Source organism: Malaclemys terrapin, chromosome 7 (assembly GCF_027887155.1).
Source record: "Malaclemys terrapin pileata isolate rMalTer1 chromosome 7, rMalTer1.hap1, whole genome shotgun sequence".
Taxonomy (NCBI): Eukaryota; Metazoa; Chordata; order Testudines; family Emydidae; genus Malaclemys; species Malaclemys terrapin.
The window spans coordinates 109,720,464-109,736,243 of record NC_071511.1 but is presented as its reverse complement, the minus strand read 5'-3'; the positions used below and the strand labels follow the sequence as shown (position 1 = coordinate 109,736,243).

The 15,780-nt window shown below is 36.3% G+C and overlaps 1 protein-coding gene across 6 annotated transcripts in view; it reads right to left on the bottom strand.

Moving 5' to 3' along the window:
• Positions 1-15,780, bottom strand: part of ATE1 (arginyltransferase 1) — a 149,554-nt gene that overhangs the window by 93,420 nt on the left and 40,354 nt on the right. For all 6 annotated transcript variants that reach the window (XM_054034715.1, XM_054034714.1, XM_054034718.1 and 3 more), the window contains exon 8: positions 3,635-3,667. In XM_054034715.1, the coding sequence (XP_053890690.1) occupies positions 3,635-3,667 (33 nt within the window). The remainder of the gene's footprint in view (positions 1-3,634; positions 3,668-15,780) is intronic.

Here is a 15,780-nt window from a genome sequence, read left to right as displayed (position 1 = left end):
TTGGCAAAACATGTAAGCTGTGCCTGCTCTGAAAGCTAGTTTGACTGGTGCACTTTAGAAGGCTGATGGCAAATCTATGGCACAGCACTGTCAATGCTAGTAACAGGTGTCTTGCACGAAGTTCTGAACCTGAAATGAGGTGATGAGACAAAGCGAGGGAAAGACAGGGCAAAAAGACTATAAAGAAGCAACATAGTAGCCTGGGAAGAGGACACATAGGAAGGCTTGTAAAAGGGGGAAAAGCAAACTAATGAGGGTAACAAAGAGATAACAACTGACTAAGATTTGCAGATTACCAAAAATCTATTTAACAGCTATGCTTAATAAAGATTTGCCAACATCACAACCATTTGGAACTTCATAAGATCATTTACTGTAGTCCTACTTTCATCCCCAATCTTGGTATTTTTGTAAGGTTCTCATTTCAGTGCAGAGAGAACTTCATGTACAAACTCTTACTTGACATTGCAACTTTCTGTTTTAAGAGCATTGCATTTTCTCCAAGTAAACACCAAAGAGTACCACAAGAGAGTGTAATCACTGATATGCTTATTTGTACTCATCGAATAATTCTTAGCTATTCTGCTAATATTTATATGGCAGATCGCTATGCATTGTACCACACCATCAATCTTGCTCTTGTCTAGACAGACTGAAGGGGCACCAAAGGCACCAAAATCTTTAGCAGTGATAAAGAGCTGAATGCTTTTTATATAGTCTTAGTGGGGAAAATAGGATGGTTCTCTTTAGAGTTGTATTTTTTGCTAGAGAGTTGTCTGTTCTTCCCCTGTCACTTACTATATCTCGAAGGAAATAATATTTTAATTCATGTTTAAGAATTGATGGCAATACCTCAAGATTGAATTAAGTAATAAAGGAAGGAAGTATAAAATGAGTGGGAAGACTATTTTACTATAGGTACTTGCTGCAGCTAATACAGATTAAAAATTCAAAAGAAATTCAAACTCACATAAGGTTTTGTTTTGCTTTGAATTTTTTTTTCTCAAAATGGAAGAAGCTGCATCCTACTGGATTGACTTGTGGAAATTGTTTCAGAATAGAGAATTTCAAGAATCCTTTGGCCTCAGATATACAACCCCTTTTATTTAACTTCATCTAATTGAAGACATCTGTAAGTGGTGCCACACAAAATTTAATTCAAGCTTCGAAATGTCAATAAAAAATGTCTGTAAGAAAGAATACTAGCATAAACCTAGCAGGAAAGCGTACATCAGCATCTATGTAGCCATACAAAATTAGAAATATAATGGAAATCTGCTGCCTGACTTGACGAGGTGATAAAAGCCCTTTTCCTATAAAGTCTAATGAGCTCTATTAGTCTTCAGCTTGCAGGAATGTAAAGGGGGTGGATTCAGCAGAGAAAAGTAACAAACTCTCCACACATGGCTTCATTCAAACTGCAACATATCAAATTACTGGTGTAATTACTATAACCTGACAATTTCATTACCATCATGTGGTTGTTAACTCTTTAAGACATACAACAAAGACAGTACCACATTTTTGTTTCCCAGTATTTGTTCTGGAAATGAAATAATCTCAATCATCATTCCAAACTGTGAACTCCTTTCTCAATTCTTAGTCACTAGTCCTGGATTCCTCTTTAGAACAAAAGCAGATAAGATTAAAACGTGATGTGTTCACTTAATTTTCCTTTATTTCACAATAAACCAGTTTTTACAAACAAACTGCCAAAACGGTAAAAAATCTTTCTGAAAATATTTCTTAATGTTGAGTTTTTTGCTCATTTCTAATTTACTTGTATTGACATCATAACCCAAAGTATGACATGAGATGTTATGCATAGCCTCTTTCCCCGAGCCCACCCTCTCTCCTCCAGTATTCTTCCATGGTTTTAATTCTTAAAAGAAAAAGGGATATTAAACAAACTGAGGCTGACAGATTAGCCATTTTCCAGAAACCTGCTAGTGAACTTACTTTAAACCAGCAGAAGAGCCATGTAACAAGCATGCATTTAGGAACCAGCTAGGGGACTAGCTGTCAGGCTGTGCTAAAAACTTCTGCCAGCAATGAGAGCAAAGGAACAGAAAATTGGTGGTCACATATAATCATAAGCATGTGAGCACAGTAAAGATCTTAGAGCCTGTTAGGCCCTGTAAACTATTGTGCTTTCAACATCTTGTGAAAATTTTCACTTACACAAAGATTTTCCTGGTAACAGCCATCCTGGTTTGGCATGCAGGCACCAACATTAAAAGAGTGGATCTTGAAAAGGTTCAAGTCTTATTGTACGAGGTCACAACAATGGATTGAGATGACCGGAATAAAACAATCATGCTAGCCAAACTTCTGCAAAGCCAACTGATGCAATAACCAATTTACCATTTGCATCCCTTTTAAGTAAAAAATGAGGATGACCTATTTTAAAAAAAGATCTCTTTCACAGATCTAGTGAGCAACAGCAACCTTATTACATGGTGTGTGCCCAAAAGTGGCTAAGGGCTGTGCACTTAAGAAAGGCAGAGAAAGGAGTTTGTTGATGGCTGAGGAAGTTAATTGCAACATAGAACCGAACGGGCATATTCCTCAATTATTAAATTTATTTTTTGTTTATCTTGGATTTGTACTGTAGTAACAGAGTCAGAGAATCAGTTAAGAGGATAAAAACCAGACACTGCAACTGATAAACATTAACATAATCAATTTAAAATAAGACACACAGCTCCTCACTTGTTAAACCATCCTTTTGTATAGACAAACACTCACTGAGGCTTGGTACCATTAACATATGATATTACTGTAGAATAGGTTTCATAATTAGTATATAAAGTAAGCCTGGTCTTTAGAATACCAGGTGTCCTAAGTAGCACTGAATGATAAATGTCCTGTGTGGGGGCGGGGGAAATCAGATTAACACAATTAAAACTTTAGAATTTTACTTAACTTCTGCCCCTTTAGTCCCCCTCAAAATATTCCCAGAGACCTTGCTGGACTGACAATGAAGTTGATGTTGCTGGAATGCAGGGACAGAAGGCCCTACCCACTATAATGTTTGAGGGGCACTAATGATGCCCTTAATCATTTGATAACTTTCTCTCCCAGACTATGGATAGATTCTGCATTAGTGGGTATTACTAAAGAGAAGAGGGAAAAGATAGCATGGCATCCTAAGATAGTTATAACTTTCAATCGGACACCTGGCCATTATTAAAAAAGTAAAAAAAAAAAAAAAAAATCTAACCACAATTTTTTAAAATTAACTTAAATCAATCAGAAATGTAGACATTTTAGTATGCTTTCATGACCTGATTCTACAATCCTGAAGAGCTTTGCTTGACCAAGGGCTACCGGGTTTTGCCTCAATATATGCAATCCCCAATACTAAAATATAGGTGTATTGTGTATACCAGAGTCAATGGGTGGGTTTATCAAAAGAGCCTGAAGGAGTTAACTCCCACGGAAATTCAAAGGAAGAATGTGCCTCTCCCATACGCTCCTTTGAAAATCTCAGCCTATGCCCCTTACAGATAATCCTCTTATTGGAATACCTAGATAATGATCTGGTAGAAGTACAGTTTACAGAAGATTGAAGAAACCAATATACCCTGGCATTAAACAATTACAAAGTTTAGAATTAGGATTAAATTCATACCTCAAGTGGAGAATCGCAGAGGAATCTTGTGAACTGCATTGGAGGGATTTAACGGAAGCACAGTCCCCAGAGAATGGTCAGAACAAACAGAACACACAAAACAGAAACAAGAGAATGTTAGCACTGAAGTTAAATTTTCTCTATTAATTTGAATACACTGAAATCTATGCAGTTTTCCAAAACAAATCATTGAAAAATATACCACTGTATTTCTTATTTACCACTACTGGAAAATAAAACTTGAACTAATTTTACAACACATTTGAAATCTTCTGTCAAATACAAAACTCAGGAGAAAATACAAAATTGCCAGAAGGGACTAAGGAAAGTTACATTAAATTATAGTTTCTTTTATTCTAAATCCATGCCCTGCACAAGCTCAAAGTTCCTCTTCCCAACCCCATATCTTTTGCTCCTCCATCCTCCTCACTAGTGGTGCGGCTTTTCCTATCATCCTTATCACTAAAGCACCTTTTTCTTGGCCTTCCTGTTTGGTGGAAGAGATTGGTTAAATCTTAACTTTTACAAGCAGAACATCATAGTCATAAATGTGCCTCTCAGTTCCATGAAAGCCAATTTCCGGAAAGTGCAAGTGTTATCAAAACTAGAGTTTTTGTTCAACATATACTGATGTGCCACAAACAGTTTGACGTAAAAGAAGAAACTCAGACAGATTGTGATCGTGTTCAAGATTTCAAAAAAAGACTGCGAATGTACAATAATGTAATTTACCTAATGCCATTTATCTTCTAAATAAAGCAGCATAACTTTTACTTATTTTGCACAACAGGTATTTGTCAATATTTTAAAGATACAACAGGTATCAGTTTATCCCAAAATGATTTTTTAAAATATAATCAATTTATTTAACAGATAGCGTTATGTTGCCCAGTTTGATTCACTCCTCCCCTAATGAACTTACTATGATTTATGTAGGCAAAGGATGAAGGAGTATATGTACGGTATCATCAATAAACAGACTTCCCACAGCAAATGATCTTTCTTAGAACAGAATAAGGTAGAAAAATGCCAACATTGTCAACATGTAAACTACACTGGCATTGTTGACCTTAGGCCAAAGTGCTATACATATCCTAAATAAACCCTTACTTATGAAAGTGAGTGTTTGTACAGTCAAACTGCTGTAAAACAGATCACTTAAAAATTGACTCTAGCCCCCTGAAGCTGCATAAATCTGCAATACACTAATTGGAGAATCAGTGAAGTACAAACTGAGTAGTCAGTCATAACCCTGCATTATGGTATATGAGAAAAGAGCTCAACAGAAATAAAATTTAAGATCTTTCCTAGGGCACTAATTTTGTTTACATTTTCTCCCAAACACATAATATCATGTTAACCTACAAATGAATGGTAAATATTTAGACATGTGCTTTAAGGAATGTCTATAAACAGCTGCTGAGGACAAGGGAACTGTGTGTTGTCTATAATTAGCCCTTTCAGATATGCTCACAAGGATTGGTTCAACACCCTGAGTAATTCTGAGTTTTATTGCAGAGGCATGGGAAAATGTATGGTTGTAATATTCCAATTCTACTTCTGGATTCTGAAAAAAAGCACATGTTTTATGTTTTCCATAGAGCCATTCAAAGTTGAGGCACACAGGCTAGAAAGAGAGCAGAGATTTATAAATTCCTACATTGCTTGTCTGTTTTCCATGACCTTGATATCAATCATTATAGCCAATAGTTTTAGAAGGTTCTGGCACCAGAAAAAAAAAAAACAACAACAACATGTGTTGTTAATTTTGATGTCAGAAGACCCCCAATAGTTCTTAATCTGTAACTCTAGCTTTATGGTGCAAGTTATACCCTATGGGTCAGTAAGCTGAGCCAAAGACACTTTTCAAACAGTTTTATCGATTAAGGCCCTGCTGTGCAATTCATTTGATTTTAGAAAACTTTTTTTTATCTTAATGTAAGACTTAGTTTCCACAGCCAAAACTGCCACTCGCCAGAGAGTATATGTTGCCACAGTTATCTAGATACTGTTTTTCAGAAATGCACTCTCGCTACCACAGCTACCCCATATCATTAAAGATAAAAAAGTCAGCTTCCAAGAAAATATTGGAAACACAGAAGCAGCCTTTCTACTGGAGAAGTAATAACCTAGAATTATTTCACAGTCTTATGGGAAACTAACTATTCCAAGTCATCCACTTGATTTCTTATCTAATTATTGCACATTACTTTCCTCATCTATTCATATCTGCTAAAGCTTTCATATTAAATGATATATCTATTCATTTAACTTTCCTGACATTTTACATAAGAAAGTCAATTATTTTAAAGAAGCAAGGAACTGATTGTTCCATAGAACCTGCAGATCTAAGATTTAATGAACTCCATATTTATCATTTCAGAAAAATCAACACAAACTGTTTAATATAATCCAGGCGCATAACCCACTGTAAGTAAATTTACAAAACTTAGTTTCCAATCTAAATGTAAACATTTAGATAACTTCTGTTTACCTTTCAGTTCCACATGATTTTCAGTTAACAGCAAACTATATAATAATTGCAATTAGGAAGTAGGCTTCACCAGATCAGTGTTTCAAATTCACCAAAAAAGAATGATAGTGAAGATATAGACAAATATTAACAAATAGCCCAAACAAGCAAGCAAGCTCTCCATCAACATATTTTACATAAGAATATCTCTAAAACTAGCAGTGCCATGTTTTCTACTGTAATGGTAAATAAGTAATTCAATGATGGTGTAGTTTTTGGCAGCAGTGGGACTGGTGAGAGGCAGAAAGGTTGATGGAAGCCCACATCTGCTATTCACATTCATAAAAAATGCAATCTGACCAGCAAAACAAAAGGTATCTTTTTTGGGTTCAGAATTACCCAATTTGAAGAGGAGGTCTGAAGTTAGCCATGAATGCATAATTCAAGTTCATTCTCATATGCAAGACAATTACAAACACATTTCTAAAGTGCTGCCCCAAGTGCAGCAGGTAAGTGGCCACAGTGCCTGCATTTATTTAGCAGAAACCATTTATCAACAGTTATTTGCAAATATTACTGGACATCTTTTGGCAAGTGCAAACTTTTCTAATGTTAACCTCAGATAAATCAATAGCTTTCAGTCTTTTATACAGTAAACAATTATAAAATGAGTGCTACATTAATTTATCATAATCCAATTATTATTATAAATTGCCTACCACTACCAAAAAACTTTTGGGGAATTAATTTAAAACAAAATACAACTGAAAATAAAAAAAATAGATGAATATACTACCAAAAAGCCACATTAAGAAAGCAATACTTTAAAAAAGGTATAGAAAGAACATAGGGAAGTTTTTGTTTTAACCCAAAGAAACCAATAGAGAAGACAAATACATACTTCTAGAAAAATAAGATTTCTGAATTTTGGTGGGAAATTATGAGCTGTATCCGATGTTATGGGGAAATGACATCTACATCTAACAACATCTTTAAAAGCAAAATAGTAACCATAATGTATATAGCAGGTATGGGGAAAGGGTTAGCACTCAGTCTCGCTTCACGTTAATGATTGTATAGTGATTTGAGCTCTTCAAAGGGAAGGCAAAGTTTATTTTTTGACAGTGTTAGTTGTTTGCTTATCTTTGCAATTCATTTTCAAAGACAGAGGCAGATTAATAGCTGCCATTTTCCCTTGGGGAAAAAAGAGTTATCTGTGAACTTAATCTTTGAACAGAGTTTTAACATTTTAAATGGAAGGTGCCAAACTCTCAGCCCTGAAAACTAATGTGATCTATCTTCACCCACAAAGACAGCTCACTGTCCACTTAACCGGTGGCTCCGGAATATTTTCATGAGTTCTTCCCTCTTCTTACATATTGCAGTTCTGCTTGATTTAGGGGGGCTGAACGTTGCACTGCAGGCTGCTTGCAGAAACTGGTGCACGGAGCTTGCAGAAGAAACAGCTTTTCTGCGGGCTTTCTGAAATTTTACAGACAGAAGATCCATCTAGTGAGCTTTTTCCTTCCTTCAAACTGTTTGCCAGTTCCCCCTGATGGCATTCTTCAGGTACTACAAACACACAGAGAGAGAAGACAACTCCATACAAGCCAAATGGAGGTTCCTCAGGATTCTCCCCGTGGGCCCATCTTTCCAGGCCAAATTTTTTATTCTTTTATCTTCCTCTCCCTCCAGACCTGCTGTAGTTGTAGCAGGGTGAGCATTATTGGGCAGGGTTTTCAGAGAACTGGGTAATTCCCAAATTTAAGTGCTACCGATTGGCAAGTAAAAAACAGACTAAAATCCCACAGACAGTAAGGACTTCATATGTGTTGATATAAATTCACCAGGCCTTTAAGGAACTATTTCACTCAGGTACAGAGAAAAGCCAACAAATTCCTTGTACAGGAACACTGTGGAAGGAAATGGCTGCTACGTACACTTCAGCTATTGAAAGAGACCAGCCTGAATTCATAAAAAGAAATAATACAGGAACAGACCATGAAAAAAAAAAAAAACCTTAGACAAAAAACAGAAACATTTCCCCTTGGAGGTGACTAGCACAGGGTTTTAAGAACAGCTGGCATCCCTTATTGTACCTTTAGCGTGCAAACAAGGCCTAAAAAATGTTTTGGGTTTTTTTGTTTTGTTTTTTTTAATCCTACTTGATATTCACCACCAAAGCATCAGGAATGTCAAGTCTGGTCTTCCCTGTTTTTCCTGGGAGACTCATCAGAACCTGTCTCAGGTGTTTAACCTGAGCTCTAATTTTCACTGAAGGAGCAGGACACTGAATTTTTAACAGAGACATCCTTTACCCAAAACATTTACCACCATAGTTAACTAGATTTCAACAAAAAAACCCACACCTTTTCCCAATAAGTTTTATAGTCTGACTAAAAATCCCTTCTCCCATCAGTTGCTCAGTATTTGCTCTCTGAACTCGTGAGATAATATTTCACTAACCTCCAGTTCCACAGTCTGCCAGGACAGACAACAAAACTTCCAATGCAAAAAAAGAAAAAAGCTTAGACATTTGCTTTCAGAAAATCTGTCAGGCAAATAAGGGGTATAAGCCCAATCTTTTTCCAACAATCAAAAACAAAGTGGCATGGGAGAGTAGTGTTTGGTAGCTGTCAGCAAATGCACTAATACACCAACTGACTGAGGAACAGTGTAAGGTTCAACTATAGATGTATGAGGTAGCCTCAGTAGCCTTGATTGTTTAACAAACAAAAACAAAATAAAAACAACAACAAAAAACACCTTAAACTATAGGACTTTTGGCCACGCTCTCACAGGAAACTCAAGACACCCAAAGTATAGAACCAGTGTATTGGGATATCTGGAAGACAAGATACGTCAACTATGTCAAGTATCAAGGTCTATCAACTTTTTTAATTGTTTTCTTACACAGATATATGGTTTCTAAAGAACTGAATGAATCCCTCAGCCGTACTGTGGACTTCTGACTTCATTTTCTGTATTGGTTCAACTGTCTTTTCAGGGAGGTAATGAAAAAACTGGAAAAATGAATAAACTATTTGACCACTTTGGTAATATTTTTTGCACCTTTTCAGACACTGAATCTTTTGTATGCTATTAAATTATTTTCTTCCAAGACAAACATTTAACTAAGCACAAGGTAAGGAGGCTAACCAACTACCTTAGCAGTGGAAACTGAGGGGCATACTATTTTTCCTCTATGAGCTTGTCATTATAAAATATCCCAAATAAGTTAAATAAGAATTCTTGCTTCAGTGGGTCTAACAGGGCAATAAAACTCATCATTTTGGCTTTTTTCTGAAAACTGCTTACAAGTTTTACGATCACGTATGGAAATGTTTTCTAACTTGTATAGATGTCATATTTTGTTTTGTTTGTCTTGCAGCTGTGAGTTTTTCTTAAAGACAAACAATGCTGTAAAGAAACTTAAAATCTAGACGTGACATTAACTAACAATGTCATTGTAGAAATAGCATGTGGCTAAATCTTAGAACAGCCACACTGATTACTACATATGATGGACAAAAAGGAGCAAGAAAAATATAAAAAAATATAAATGTCAATACAAATAAGACAAAACTACAGTACACCATATTAGTACAGTAAAACCAGACTCTTTAAAAACTACATTTAAACTATAAGTCCTCAAATCTTTTAAAGATAACCAATAGCGGAAAAGTCTTGAAGCAGGGATATATCTACAGTGGCATAATACCACACAACAGTTTACAGAAGATACTTAGTTGTTAAAAATAATAATCAATCATCATCATCATCTTCACAAAAATTTGCACTCTCTAGCCAGAAATTTATTTACCTGGTTTTGAGATGGCACAAATGAAAAATGAGGCTAATGGTGCCAAAAATAATGTACCTAAAAGCCAAGTGTCATTAAATGTTTTATAACATAAAAGGTATTTGTCAATCTTTTCATTTACCTTAAAAGACAAATGAATAAGGACATTGGACTTGTAACCTGAAATTGCACCCACTCGTATATTTCAGTATGTTGAAAAATCTTCCCTTTAAGTTTAATGACCGGCACCCCTTTCAAATGCAACCTGCTGGTCTTCTCATATCTGTATTATTACAGTAACAATGTTACTGCATTACTTCTGCTTAAATTTCTAGTGTCTAAAACGGGAAAACACTCACTCAATAAACAGTGAAATATTTCAGCTTTAGGTCCACACTAATCTTAATGGAGTTCTATATATGAATACCACACAAATTATACTTAGGCTTTAATTTATATCCCTTTAATTTTATGTTTATTAGCAATACAACCAAAGTCATTTTGGTTTCTACCATGTCAGCATTGTCAGAGAGCATAATTTTCTTTCAACACATCACCAAGAGCATCAGGAAAAGCTACCTCTTTCTTTCAGATTTTAACATTACTAAAATAAAAAAAACAAAAAAAACCCAATAATCATTCAATATTTATTCTACAGCTAAATCTACTGGATGCCTGGATGGGTACTTAAAACAGACACATACATACATACACGGTGTTTACAGTTGCAGTAATTAAGAATTAACAGTATTCTAGAACAGGGGACATCATCTTTAATCAAATAAGCAGTTGTTCAAAATGACTTTGCCGGTAAAATGAATTTCCACATCAAAAGACAACAACTAACATTTACGCTAAGTTATCAGAATTTAATATTGTTCATTTGTCAACTGTCATAAAATGGGATCATCCTTAGGCTTACTGGAAAAAGTAGGCATGTAATATAAGTGTTAACAACAACTGATCTGTTCATAGAATAATTACTTGTTTAGTAAGATACAATTTCACACTTGTTAATGTTTATTTAACTTATTGAAGGTTAAGTTTTTAGCACACCGCACCAGAAATGAAATACAACTCCTGTCTTTTATTGTTAAGATGTTGAGGAAGAGATTGCATGAAGCATTTCTGATAGCTTTCCATTCATTTTTAGTGTCAGTATATATCCTCTTCAAAACACTTGTTTTGGCCTTTTCCTTTTGACAGTCACAATAAATGCAGTTCGCACTTACAGTGTAGTGCACCTTTCAAATATGAATTATTTAGTTTCAACCACCATGTAAAGTGGGGATGTATTATTTAACAGATGACACAGGCACAGAGATTTTTCAGAGGTGCTGAGCACTCAGAACTCCAGCAGAATTCACTGAGAACTATAAGCGCTGAGCATCACAAGAGTCAGGTTCTAAGTGACCTGGCCTAAAATCATACATGAAGTCTGTGTCTAACTTTGTTGCTTTTCTCTGCATCCCCTCAATTCGTCTTTATCTAATAACCAGGTGTGTATACATCAAGGCCATGAGAAGGAACCTTCATTGCTGCAGTTCATATGGCTGATAGCTTGCCCAAGGCTGTTTCAGTGAACTGGAAATCAAAACCAATAAGCCACTGCAGCTAAGGAGTATGGTGATCCAAACAACTAAGTCGCTGCTAGTGACCATAAGGGAGAGAGAGGAAGTCAACTGAGCAAACTACTGCTGAAGCTTCCCCTGCGAGGTGTGGAGGGAAAGAGAGAAGCCATTGTCCTAAGGTGGCTGGATCTCATAGGTCAAAGAGTGGTGGACAGAGCAGAAAGAGATGGTAAGGGGAGAAAAAAAAAAAAAACCTCAGCTAACTAAAAGAAGGTAATTGTACACAATGCTGAAAGCTTGGCTGCCAGAGTCAGGAAAACTAGGATATTTGGTGTCTACATATTTCTTTAAGGCCAAGAAAAAAGTTTAAATAATTTTACCTCAAGCAAGAACTGGAATGGAGCTACCCACTCTTCTGTCCAAAGTAGTGAAAGGCCACATCATGAGAAGAAACTGCCACCTACGTTTCTGTAACTATTGTTCTTCTATGTGTTGCACATGTCCATTCCATTGCTGGTGTGTGTGCGCGCGCCTCATGCACAGCTACTGGAGAACTTTTTCTCCTCAGTGGTATCTGTTGGAGCAGCTCGAATGGTCTCTGGTGTCATGCACAACTGCATGGAGATAAGGGGACTGAGCTGCCCCAACCCTCCTCAGTTTCTTCTTACCAGATAGACTCCAATAGAGAAGGAAAGGAGAATGAGTCATAGAATGTACATGTGCAACACATCTCAAAGAACTATACCTTATGGAAAGGTAGGTGTCTCTTTCTTCTTCAAGTGATTGGACATATCCATTCCTGCCTCCAGGACACTGTACCACAGAAGTAGATAGCATAATGGAATAGGCCACCCAAATACCCCACGAGAACCTGCTTCAATAAAAGAAATAAATCCAATTCCAACTGTACACCCTGGTTCTCACTTACCACATTGGAACCTATATGGGATTTCAGACTACGTCGTCTACTCAATGGGGACCCCATCCTGAAAGAAATCTTTCCTGACTCCCCACTTCTGGCCTTCAAACCACCCCGCAACCTCTCCAAGTCATCATCAGAAGCAAGCTCCCCACAGACAAGGACACACCAACTGACAGCAGCACCAGACCCTGCCAGAACAGATGCAAAACCTGCAGACATCTCTCTCTCTACTGCAACAATAATCAACACCCCCTTCACATGCCTATGACAACATGTGGGATACCTCCTCCAGTGCACTAAATTCCCCAACCACTGCTATGTGGGTGAAACCAGACAATCACTACGCCCTTGAACGAACTCACAGGAAAATGATAAAAGACAAAAATACCACATTACCTGTGGGTAAACACTTCACAAAGCGATCACGCCACATTTGACTTATCAGTCCTCATCCTCAAAGGAAACCTGCACAACACTTTCAAAAGTTGAGCCTGGGAGCTTAAATTCTGCTAGACACTAAAAATCATGGATTGAACAGACACTGGATTTATGATTTATTACAACAATCTGTAACCCGCTAACCCCATCTTTTTGTCCTATGTCTGCAGAGGTGTTAGCAGGCCACTCTACCTTGAAGGGTCACTTATAATATGTGCTCACTACTTACACTAAACAATCTGTTCCACCTTGCATTTTGCTGTGACGCTCAGAGTATCTTTCCCCAGAGCTGAAGAAGAGCAATGTGTGGCTCAAAAACTTGTCTCTCTCACCAACAGAAGTTGGTCCAATCTAAGGTATTACCTCTTCCACCTTGAATATCCTAGCACCAACACAGCTACAACTAGACTGCAGTAACAACAATGGGAGACATACGGATAAATCACTATACACCACCTGAACACTTCCTCCTGAACTCAATTTTTATTCTGATTCACACTTTTTTTTTTTTAAACTAAGTAAACAAAGCCACACATCAGGAAATCATATCCATCGGGTTCTGCTCTGTTCTTGGACCTCTCCTTGACTCCTATGCCCCAGGGAAATTCCCAATCCCTCTCTCTTCCCAATCCCTGTCTCAAGAGAGCCACTCAACCTTTCCCCTGAGCACCTGCATAAGCAGAGGGGTAAACTGGCATTAACACCTTATTCTCCTGGACCAGTTAGTGCACATACACTTGATCACATCCCTCTGTTTGGTGTTGAAACTATAATAACTAATAAAAGAAAAGTTTGCACTGCGTATTTTGATATTCTGCTAACATTGCCTAGCAAAGCCACAGGAACTGGGGAAACTAATTCCTCTAGCTCACATTGGAAAGCAAAATGTTATTGAATTGTAGAGTGTTTTTGGATACTAGTTGACTTAACTCATTTGTCTGAAGGAGCACGAGGGGAGGAGCGAATAAGCTCGATGCGTCAGCCAAATCTAATTCAGTTATAAATCAAACAACACTGTTGTAATGATTTCTCATAATAGTAATATAATATGGCTGTCTGCTTGCAATAGTACGACAGTGAATTATTTACTCTCTCCTAGCAACTACCTTACTCTATCAATTTCATAGCCTCTGTAGCTCAGAGGCAAGTTCTAATATTTATATATTGGCAGCCACTGAATGTCTTTCTGAGATGAAGAAAAATAAGGAGATGACAATATCATAGTTTAAATGTTCTTTTCAGTGAATGGTTCATCTGAGTTTGATCTCAAGTTGATTTCTAAATACACAGTTGTGTATTTAACACAAGAAGCCAATATTTTCATATATATTATCTTAGTGCATGCAAGGTTTATAGTAGTTTACTGCAGAAAACTAAGATTAATGCTCCTAAAAAAAATGGAGTGGATTTTAACCACACTTAGCTTTTCCAACATGAAAATTACTCACATCTCCAAACAATATCACAAGTTCATAAACCACTTCTTCTTCCTAGTCACTCAAAGACAAATAAAAATGTGTAACTCTAAAAACATTTCAAAACATAATCAGTGAACAAAATTCCATTTATTACAGTTTGTCTGAAGAGCTATAGTGTTCTTGATCTATAGAATTCCTGTTTTAAATGATACTGTATTCATCTGACAGCAAAAGAAAAAAAAAATCAATACTTTTTTAAAACTTATTTAATGGAGGGTTGCACAAAATTCACTATTCGGGGTAAAGTTCTTCAAAATATACATTGCAATATACTTTTGGTCAGTGATCAGAACATCTTGTTAAATTGCTATTCATTACAGAGGTCACATCTATACTTACTTTTTCCTACCTTTAGTAATTTCTCCTCTTACTTTATGGCTTGAATCATTTCCTTTGGCTTACCAAACCCACATAACCACCACGCAAGTTCAGTACAAATAAGTGAATAATTTTGTTAAGTCTGTAAATAAATCTTTGCAGCACTGATTTCATTAGCATCTTTCTACATACTAAAAGGTCTGATTATAGGCTTCCACTGCTTAAGCAAGAAAAAGGAAAGCTGAAGGTTGATACAGTAGCAAATTTATGATACAAGGAGTGGAGGCAAACTCTATATTCATATTGCCTAACATTTTCCATTATAAATATGTTTTGACTCCCCCCCCCAAGAAGAGATCTACTGCCACTATAGTTTGCAGCAGGAACTTGAAATTTGGTAGAATGATGACCCTGGGGTCAGAAAGGAGACTTTTGTTATCTCCCTTAAAATCCTTTCAGATTTAATTGTGTTATAAACTGTCAAATATCACCATTTCTTGTCTGTATTTTGCTCTGAGAGAGCCTTAATGCTAAAGTTCCTGAACGTTCAATACCCTACAATTGCACATAATACAATTTATTTTTCCTCTTTTTAAAATAACCCAGGAAATTATATACAAAAACCTACGTTAAAAGAAAGTTAAGATTGGAAACTCAAGCACCCAAAGGTCAGGAAATACCAGAATCAAGACCACCCAGGAACACTAATTCTGGCCCTCCATGTGTAGGGCTGGTTGGAAATTTTCCTACAGAACATTTTTCCTTTGAAAAACGCCGATTCATCAAAAGCATGACATGTTGAGGAAGTGTGCTGCCTTTTAACAAAAATTCATTTAGAAACTAAAAATAAAAACAAAAAAGCATTTTAAGGTCAATACATCCTATTTCAAACTTTTTGAAATGTTCTGATTTTCCATTTTGAAATTACTTTTTTCAGTTTATTTCATATTATAAAATGAAGTCAAAATCAGAAAGAAATGTTTAGATTTTGTCAAAACAAAATGTCTTGATCAACTTTTTCCTAATTTTAGCTTCTATAAAGTTTCAAAGACTTCGGTTTTCTTCCAGAATAGAAGAAAATTCAAATTTGTGACACTCTCCCCAAAGCAAAAAATCCAGTTCACGCACACCTCTACTTATTTAT